Source organism: Palaemon carinicauda, chromosome 37 (assembly GCF_036898095.1).
Source record: "Palaemon carinicauda isolate YSFRI2023 chromosome 37, ASM3689809v2, whole genome shotgun sequence".
Classification (NCBI taxonomy): Eukaryota; Metazoa; Arthropoda; class Malacostraca; order Decapoda; family Palaemonidae; genus Palaemon; species Palaemon carinicauda.
In genome coordinates, this window is record NC_090761.1 from 74,087,081 (window position 1) to 74,096,909 (window position 9,829).

General features: G+C 34.7%; 1 protein-coding gene across 5 annotated transcripts in view; it reads left to right on the forward strand.

Moving 5' to 3' along the window:
• The window catches only part of LOC137629806 (E3 ubiquitin-protein ligase DDB_G0292642-like), a 94,214-nt gene extending 85,065 nt beyond the window's left edge, over positions 1 to 9,149 (forward strand). For all 5 annotated transcript variants that reach the window (XM_068361452.1, XM_068361454.1, XM_068361456.1 and 2 more), the window contains exons 2-6: positions 1 to 163; positions 472 to 634; positions 1,028 to 1,218; positions 1,569 to 1,703; positions 1,996 to 9,149. The exon at positions 1 to 163 is cut by the window's left edge and continues 1,045 nt beyond it. In XM_068361452.1, coding sequence (XP_068217553.1) covers positions 1 to 163; positions 472 to 634; positions 1,028 to 1,218; positions 1,569 to 1,703; positions 1,996 to 2,229 — 886 coding nt within the window. In that variant the 3' untranslated portion in view covers positions 2,230 to 9,149. The remainder of the gene's footprint in view (positions 164 to 471; positions 635 to 1,027; positions 1,219 to 1,568; positions 1,704 to 1,995) is intronic.
• The last annotated feature ends 680 nt before the right edge of the window (positions 9,150 to 9,829 follow it).

A 9,829-nucleotide genomic window follows, 5' to 3' on the forward strand; every position in this document is an offset into this window, starting at 1 on the left:
GGAAGTAGGAGGATGTTCCAGGTGTGCATCTGCAGCATCTATCGCCTCAAGACGTCTTTCTGGTTTAGCTCAGGATACTGTATTTTGTAAACTCTGTCTCTCTGATGTTTCCATAAAAGAAATGTATCAACTACAGCAGTGCCAGTGCCGTTTCTGCAAATATGTAAGTACTATTTCCTACTCTTTCTTTTGTAGACTGTAATATTGATGAAAGTTCTTTTCAATGTAGGAAGTAAATAGTTTCTATAGGTTTATGCTATGATTTACATGCAGTCTTGAAAATAGATTTTGAAAGTTGGTGAAATAGGTGAAAACATGTGTCCACTAAAACCAGAATTACTGACAAAATAAATTTGTAAATTTAAGAATTTATTTTCTTAGCAAGAAATTTCCAAGGTATTATCTTCTTGATAAGTTTAAGAAATTGCCATATAAACATGAATTTATATTCTTATTCATCATTACTTTCAGTGTATGGCCGTCTATGCTACCTTAAAGATCAGGGAAGGGGATTATGTCATTGAGTGTCCGGACTCCAACTGTGACTGTAGCGGTGAACTCACCCTCGAGGAGATAGAGAGCCTTGTTGGAAATGAACTGCTACAATTGCACATGAAATTTAGAAAAAATACAGGTGAGAAACACTGGTTTAATTGTATGATTTAGTATTCAATATATATCAAAGTAGGTGTATAGGAAATACTTTATACCTCCTGTCTGTGATATTCTAGAAATAGTTAAAGATACAGAATATTTGAGTTTATAGGATATGCTAATTTAATATTGATACATTACATCACAATGCCACTTACCTCAGTGAAGCAAAATTCTATTAAACCACTTTTACCCAAATTGTATGTAAACCTATTCACACAAGCATAAGAAATCTGAAATCTACTCACAGGGAAGAGACAGTGGAACTGGAACTAGGCATAATTTAGTCGTAGAATTGTGCATCAACAAACATGAACGACTTCAATTTCATATCTTAATCTTTACCATGCACCTATTCTCTTTACCCCACCAGAGGTTGATATGGACCCAGTAAGGGCGTGGTGTCCAATGGCGGAATGTGAAACTGTAGTCAGTCTGCCAGTGTCCAAATCTGAAGGGCCTCAGTGTACCACCTGCCCTACCTGTACTACTGTCTTCTGTGCTGCTTGCAGTGAACCCTGGCATCCAAGCCAACCGTGTCATAGTGACACTGTTGATTCACTGGTTAGTAATTAATTATTCAATGTTTTTTGAGTGCCATAAGACATAATTTACGTCTAGTGAAAAAGAAAAAAACTCCCATCAGTGCCCTATGACTTAGTTTACATGTAGTAATTACTACTTTTTTCTTTAATTATTTAAGTAAGTTTATGAAAGTTTTACAAACTTTTTAACATTATATATGAATTGTGATTAAATTTGATCAGCTACTCGGTAAAAGGTTTTATTCATATATCTTAACTGTTCTTGGAAATGTGGTGGGCAAAATTGACATTCTGTATTTCTTGCCCTTACTATATGTTGTTACAAAATGTTTTGTCAACTGTATAATTCAGTGTTTGTTTTTCTTGCAGGGTGTTCCAAACGATGATATGATCAAGAGATGTCCCTCGTGCAAGGTGCCCATCGAAAGAGATGCGGGATGTGCGCAAATGCTGTGCAAAAAATGCAAGCATGTTTTCTGTTGGTACTGCCTTACTTCATTAGATGTAAGTAAAACTTTATAAGGTGTTACTTCTGGATACATATGTTATTTTTACGAGAAACAATTAGACTAACAATATGCCATGAAACATTTTGATTTCATATCTTATATTTTGATTATATATTCGGTGTGAAATGAACACAAACATATCGATCATTGTCTTCTGGCTAAATCTTGCAGTATTACCTGCACCTACTGAATTAAGCGTTCTTGCCTCCTGAGTTGTTGCCCTCTTGGCAAGCTTTATCAGTGTATCCTTCGCACACTCCAATAAGTGTTCTTCTTACCTCTCTTAGGATGATTTCCTTCTGCGGCATTACGACAAAGGCCCCTGCAAAAACAAGCTAGGCCACAGCCGCGCCTCCGTCTTGTGGCACCGGGCTCAGGTCATAGGGATTTTCGCAGGTTTCGGTCTTCTCCTCGTCGTGGCGTCGCCTCTCCTGTTATTCGTGGGCCCGTGCCTCCTGTGCTGCAAGTGTAAACCATGTTCCAAACACGACGTAGAGGACGAAAGCCTCTACGGCATATGAGACCGCGCTGGAAGAGATGGCGGTGGATCCTGTTGACGAAGGCTTCGTAGGCGACTGGCTGCGGTAGGTACTACTACTGGCTCATGCGCCGCGCCAGAAACAAAGCGGGTCTCCGGTGTAGATCCCTTCTCTGCTGTGAGGTCGCACAATCCCTGTTCCAAGAAGGCTGTTCTGAGGATGCGAGCTCGTGAGCCAGTCAAATCAGTGCTTTGCGGGAATGGCCCCAGTAATAAGTGGAACTAAGGGAGCAGTCTCAGCAGGGTGTGTCCATTGGGCGACCGGAGGCGTAGGGAGACGGAGACATATGTCACAATTGATTTTACGAGGATGTGTTATTAGAATTTACAGAAGGCGGACGGTGACGAAAGTTATAAAACTAGAAAAGGGAAAAAAACTAATGAATTATGAATTACTATTTCTAATTTTCATTCCAGGAGATGAAACGAACATCGAATACTAAGAATAAAAAGCTTTCAATAGAAATTGAAATCTAGATGATGACATTTAAAAGGTTACAGTGAGAGGGGGCTTATAAATCCCAGAATTTTTATTTAGACGTTCAGGATACTGAAAACTTTATTCTGTTGCTGATGAAATTTACAAGTGGAAGTTGAAACATGAGTGTTCAGACATCAAAGGAGTGAAGAAGCGAACGTAAGAAAACACTTTGTTCTATGAACAAAATAGAATATCATTTGTTTAATCAAGAGTTGTGTGCGTTTATATATATGATATATATATGCACAGAAGATAGTTATATAAGTGAGAATTACTACAAAAAATTTGGTTTGTTACCAACAACATAAGCGTGGATTTCTTTATTGAAAATCTTCCTCATTTTCTTACGTTGGTGTTTGTACTTAAAAAAAAAAAGACTATAAACTGCACGGGGTTATGTGTACTTAGAAAACTACTTTAGACTGCACAGGGACACTTATAAGTACTTAAGGCGCCACACTGTAAGATTTTTCTGTTCGGTATTTAGAAAAATAAACACGAAATAGATATCTGTGGAAAACCAGTGACAGAGGCCAATTAAAAGATACCGTGAAGTAGAAAGTTTCGTTATGAATATTGAACGAACTGTGAATATTAGAATTTTTCACAAAGCTCTCGGATCTCTTTATCAGAAATTTTGCACAAAGGCCAATAATTGTAAAAATACCCCCAAAAAAAGAAATCTACTAGCGCTTATTATAAGCTTGTGTGTGTGCGCTTTTCCGACTATCCAAAAAAAGTATTGCACTTTAATAACTATTCTAGTTACCATGTTACTTTATTTATTGATATGTATTTATCAAATGTATGATATTTTCATTTTTCTATTTTTTAAATCCCTCCCCCTTTTGTGGAAGAAAGGGCAGATTTTTTTAAGTGTTTTATATAACGCACAATATAAAAGAATTAATGCTGTGATGCTTTGTATATATAGATAATGTATGGAAGGATTAGTGTATAAGAACGTCGTATAGTTTCGGTATAAAATTTAAATTCTTTTAACAGTAAATTTACTGAAGAAAACTGGAATCGAAATCTCTTCATGCCAGTCTGAAGTGTCAAGAACTACCTGTGATGGACGCATGCTCGAACTCAACATTTTTACTTTGTAATCTTATCAATTTGTTAGGTCACACGATAAGACTTTCACGTCAGGCTTTTAAAAGACCTTGAACATTTCCTCAATGTTGTTTATATCATAATGTATGGCTAAAGTTTGTAGTTTTTTTTTTTCGTTTATTCAAGCAAAATCATTTGGATTTTTGTTTCATATCTTATTCTTCATCATGTTACATTTAATTTCCTATACAGCGTACGAAATATTAACTACTTTTAAAGCCCTGTCCACACGATCGAGCATGCCCGACGGGCAAACAGTGATACCAGACCACAATAGTTAGTAAGAATGAGGGTTACTGATGTCAGAAGCAGGAAAACCACACAGGAATTTGGCATCATACAGTGTTGCCAGATCCCTACCTTTAGTTTTCCTGCTTCTGATGTCATCAACCCTCATTTTCACTAACTATTGTGGCCTGGTATCTCTGTTTGCCCGTTGGGCATGATCGATCGTGTGGACAGGACTTTACACTTTCCTGCAGCACTTTTTTTCAACCCTTTTCGAATTGTTAGGGCATTGGCTGTGATTTATTCTCAAGCTGCGCATAAACAACTGATAAGGAATAAACAGTGTTCGTGTGACTGGCCCCCGCCCCCCATATAAAAATGTTAGTATCGGCTCTTGAATCAGATCCTGATTCTTTATCGGATCCCCTTTGTTTGGAATCGAATTCGTTATATCGGATCCTCTTCTTGATTGAAGATGGAATAAGGTCCGTTTATCAAAATTGCTCTTTGAATCATATTTTGTTAAAGCAGCTGGTTTGAATATGGCAGTTATTTATTCGCATTCTAATATTAATATCGGTGTTTGAATCAGGTCCTATTGGTAATATCAGCGATTGAATCAGGCCCTATTGTTAATAAGTGTTTGAATCAAGTCTTATTGTTAATATTGGCATTTGAATCAGATCCTATTATTGATATTGGCTTTTGAATCAGATCCTCCTATTGGTATAGACTTTTGTATCGGACCCTATTGTTAATATCGGTGTTTCAATCAGATCCGATTATTAATTTCGGCTTTTGAATCGGATCCGCTTGTTGATATAGATGTTTGTATCAGACCCTATTGATAATATCGGCATTTGAATCAGATCCGATTATTAATATCTGCATTTAAATTAGATCGATTATTGCTATCGGTGTTTGAATCAAATCAGATCATTGATATCAGCTTTTGAATTGAATGAGCTTATTGATATAGACGTTTGTATCAGACCCTATTATTGATATCGGCGTTTGAATCGGTCGACGTTTAAATCAGATGGGATTATTTATTGATATCTGCACTTGAATCAGTTCCTATTATCAATATCTTCTTTTGAATCAGATCTTGTTGATATAGACTTTTGTATCAGACCCTATAATTAATATCTATTTGAATCAGATCCGATTATCATCTGCATTTGAATTTGATCCAATTGTTGATATCTGCATTTGAATCAGATCCTATTATTAATATCGGCTTTTGAATCGGATCATCTTGTTGATATAGAGGTTTGTATTGGACTCTATTATTAATTTCTGAGTATAATTCAGATCCGATTATTAATATCGGCATTTGAATCGGATCATATTCTTAATATCGGTGTTTGAATCAGATCCTATTATTAATATCGGCTTTTGAATCGGATCCTATTATTGATATCGGTGTTTGAATCAGATCCTATTATTAATATCAGTGTTTGAATCACATCCTCTTATTAATATTGGTGTTTGAATCAGATCTGTTTATTAATATCGGCGTTTGATTCTGACTAAATTATTAAATCAGCTTTTGAATCTGATCTGATTATCAATATCGGCGTTTGAATCGGATCCTATTATTGATATCGGTGTTTGAATCAGATCCTATTATTAATATCAGTGTTTGAATCACATCCTCTTATTAATATTGGTGTTTGAATCAGATCTGTTTATTAATATCGGCGTTTGATTCTGACTAAATTATTAAATCAGATTTTGAATCTGATCTGATTATTAATATCGGCGTTTGAATCATACCCTTTATCATTTGTTGTTCCCCTTTCAGTTTTGATAGGAAGAGCGTAGCATTTTGTTTTTTCATAATATTTTTGTATACTTTTCAAGCGTTTGTACTTCCAAGAGTCTTGTACATATATAAATATATATATATATATAAATCATCATTTTATAAAGTTAGCGTAATATGTTCTGTACATTTCATCAAAATAAGGACGATTTGTTCAGCATTGTTCATCATTTGGATCTCTTGTTCATTGTCCTATCTCCACTTTGTTCATTCTCGCATAGTTCGTCAATTGGATCTCTCTTGTTCATTGTCCTATCTGTACTTTGATCGTTCTTGCATAGTTCATCATGGGATCTCTCTTGTTCATTGTCCTATCTGAACTTTGTTCATTCTTTCATAGTTCGTCAATTGGATCTCTCTCGTTCATTGTTCTATCTAAACTTTGTTCATTCTTTCATAGTTCGTCAATTGGATCTCTCTTGTTCATTGTTCTATCTAAACTTTGTTCATTCTTTCATAGTTCATGATTGGATCTCTCTTGCTCATTTTTTCTACCTCTGTTCATTCTCACTTTTCCTTCCTGTAGATTGCGTTTGGTCATTTTCCTCGTTTCTTTAAGTGGAACCTTTGGCTCTAGTTTTCAGTGAGATTTCGTGGTTTTCCTCCCTTCGAAAAAAAAAAATCGGTTTTTTAACTTCGGAATAGATTTATTGATTGGTCTCTATAAACTACCGTGGCGAAGTTATGGCTAATTAACACTGAAAATTTGATTTTATTTTTTAAATGTTATCCAGGAATCAACTACTTCAACTCTCTTGGCATCTACAAATTTAATTTCCACAATATTTCCCCTTTAAAAGTCTTAAGTTTTCAAAGTTCTCTGAAGTTTACCCTTGAAGACTGTCTGATAGTTTTTTTGTAAACCTCAGGAAAAACAAGAATATTTTAATTTCTTCTAATATACGAAGTTAGGTTTCTTTTATCGACATTAATTTGACCAAGACAGTTTTCTTTCCTAAGATTTTTTTTTTCTTTTGAAAACCTCTCTTCCTAAGTGATGTCTATAACAAAACATTGAATACATAAACTGGTACATTACTTTGACCAAGACAGTCTTTTTTTTTTCTAAGATTAATTTTTTTTTAATTGATGTCTTTAACAGAACCTTGAATATATTAACTAGTAACCCACTTGAAACGTCCCTGCCTGGCATTCTGTTGGACTGGGGTTCGATAATCGCTCAAGCACTATAGTTTCTAGTGGTATCTGCAACCTCACCACCTTTGTGAGCTAAGGATCGGGGTTTTGGGGGAGCCTATAGATTTACCTGCCGAGTTATCAGCAGCCGTTGGGTGGCCCCTCCTGGTCCTACCTTGGGTGGAGAGTGTCTTGACCATTGTTACTGTACCTTGCCTCTGCCATTCATGAGTTACCTTTAAACCTTTATACTGTTACAGTTTCCTCACTAGTAAAAAAATGGGATTTTCTGTCTTTAAATTTTTTTTTCTTAATCTTTTTCCTATGAAATTCAGAGAATTCAAACGATCCATAATTTTGATTTTTATAAAGGAAATTATTCTGAAACACCAGTAACATTCTCGTGAGCTTAATAAATATATAAATATATTTCACTCGAACAAAATATATATAGATATGCAAGCAAAAGTACACTATATATATATATATAATATATGCATGGCGTGTTGAAGTGTTTTATATTAAAATACTGGATCTAAATGTGATATTTTGTACATATATATACTACACTGTAAATAGATTTCACTGCTATCTATAGGCTAAGGTTTCACTGCGAATCTTAAAATACGATTATAACTCGCACGTTTATCACTTTTTCTCTCTCTCTCTCTCTCTCTCTCTCTCTCTCTCTCTCTCTCTCTCTCTCTCTCTCTCTCGCCTTTACGCCCGTTGTATAAGTCTGCTTAGATATCAAAGCTATCAGTTTTTCTATGAACGATCCAGTCTCTCTCTCTCTCTCTCTCTCTCTCTCTCTCTCTCTCTCTCTCTCTCTCTCTCTCTCTCTCTCTCTCATTTGACGATACATTTTTGTACTAAAACTATGAAATCTTTAACGACACGAGTAGAACTCTATTAAGGCCAGAATTTCTGTAACGAAGTGATGCATCGGTTACTGGTCCTGTGTATGCAAACATTTTGACTTAAAAATTGTCTTAATTAATAAGCTTTAGATTATACTTCTCGTACGATTCAAAATGGAATTAGGTTACCTTCGTTCAACAGATAAAATTGTATAGATTATACTTTTATTAGGATTCAAAATGGAATTTTGGACACCTTCATTCAGCAAATAAACTTGTTTAGCATATAAACTTCGTAAGGTTAAAGTGAAATTAGGATACCTTCACATAACAAATTAACCTCTTTAGTATAATTCCGGAAAAAAAATCTAGTTAATCCCCATAATTGGATACGAAACTCTCATCTAAATCCCTGGATTTTTCCCCCCCAAATTGTTTGTATACTAAGTCAGCAACTCGATGCCATTGGCACAAGAATCTGAAATTAATCAAACAGGATTTTTCTTTTCCCGTAAGGATCTTTAGATTGAGGTACACATTGAATTAAAGTGTATCTCGATTTTCTCTTATCTTTCACTTTTTATCCCAAATGTTTTACATTGAATATTTACATCTACTTTCCTCGAGAGGAAAGTAGGTATTCTAATGATCTCCTTTTCACAAAAAATAATAATAATAAAGATAATAAACTTATCTACTTGTGAACTGCCGTCGACATTATGGTTTCTCGAATTGTTGTTTTGAATTTGATTTTTCCATTTTTTGAAGTTTTTCATTTTTTTATTTTTGTTTGATTTTTTTTATATAAAGAAAAAAAAATCGATTGATAATTATTACTGTAGATTCAACACTATTGAAGCATTATAAATGCCTTTAATTCAAAAGCTTTAAAAAGTTAATCTTTTATTATTTTTAATCGCAATTAGAAAAAAAACAGAATTTTTGTATTTAATTTTTCATAAAATGCAAAGATTTCTTTGGGTTTTATTTATAGAATATGAAGATTTATTTGCATTTTTTTTATAGAATAAAGATTTTTCTTTTAAGTTTATTTTATGAAAGGAAAAAATCATTTATTTTTTTTATAATAATGCAAAAATTATTTTCTTTTAAGTTCATCTTCCTGTGAGTTCCTCAAACGGGAAACTTTTGATATCGGCGGAAGTACTTAAGTAACAGTAAAATATTTAGGGAAATTGAAATTGCTATATTTATGTACTTATGTGGCGCAATAAAATCCACTTATAAGATTTTATGGTTTCATTTTATCCTTTACTTAAAGTTTTATAAGTATTCCTACCTCTGCCATATGTTGTATGAAGTTATTATGCTGGCTGTTATTATTAATTGCTAAGCTATAATCCTAGTTGGAAAAGCAGAATATTATAATCCCACGGGCTCCAACAGGGAAAATAGCTCAGTGAGGAAAGGAAGGCCAGGGGCTCCAACAGGGAAAATAGCCCAGTGAGGAAAGGAAGTCCAGGGGCTCCAACAGGGAAAATAGCCCAGTGAGGAAAGGAAGCCCAGGGGCTCCAACAGGGAAAAAGCCCAGTGAGGAAAGGAAACTAGGAAAAAATGGATATTTTAAGAATAATATTCAAATAAATATCTCCTATATAAACTATAAAAACTTTAACAAAACAAGAGGAAGAGAAATTAGATAGAATAGTGTGCCCGAGTGTACCCTCAAGCAAGAGAACTCTAACCCAAGATAGTGGAAGACCATGGTACAGAGGCTATGGCACTACCCAAGACTAGAGAATAATGGTTTGTTATGGAGTGCCCTTCTCCTAGAAGAGTTGCTTACCATAGCTAACGAGTCTCTTCTACCTTAGCAAGAGGAAAGTAGCCACTGAACACTTAGAGTGCAGTAGTTAACCCCTTGGGTGAAGAATTGTTTGGTAATCTTAGTGTTGTCAGGTATATAAGG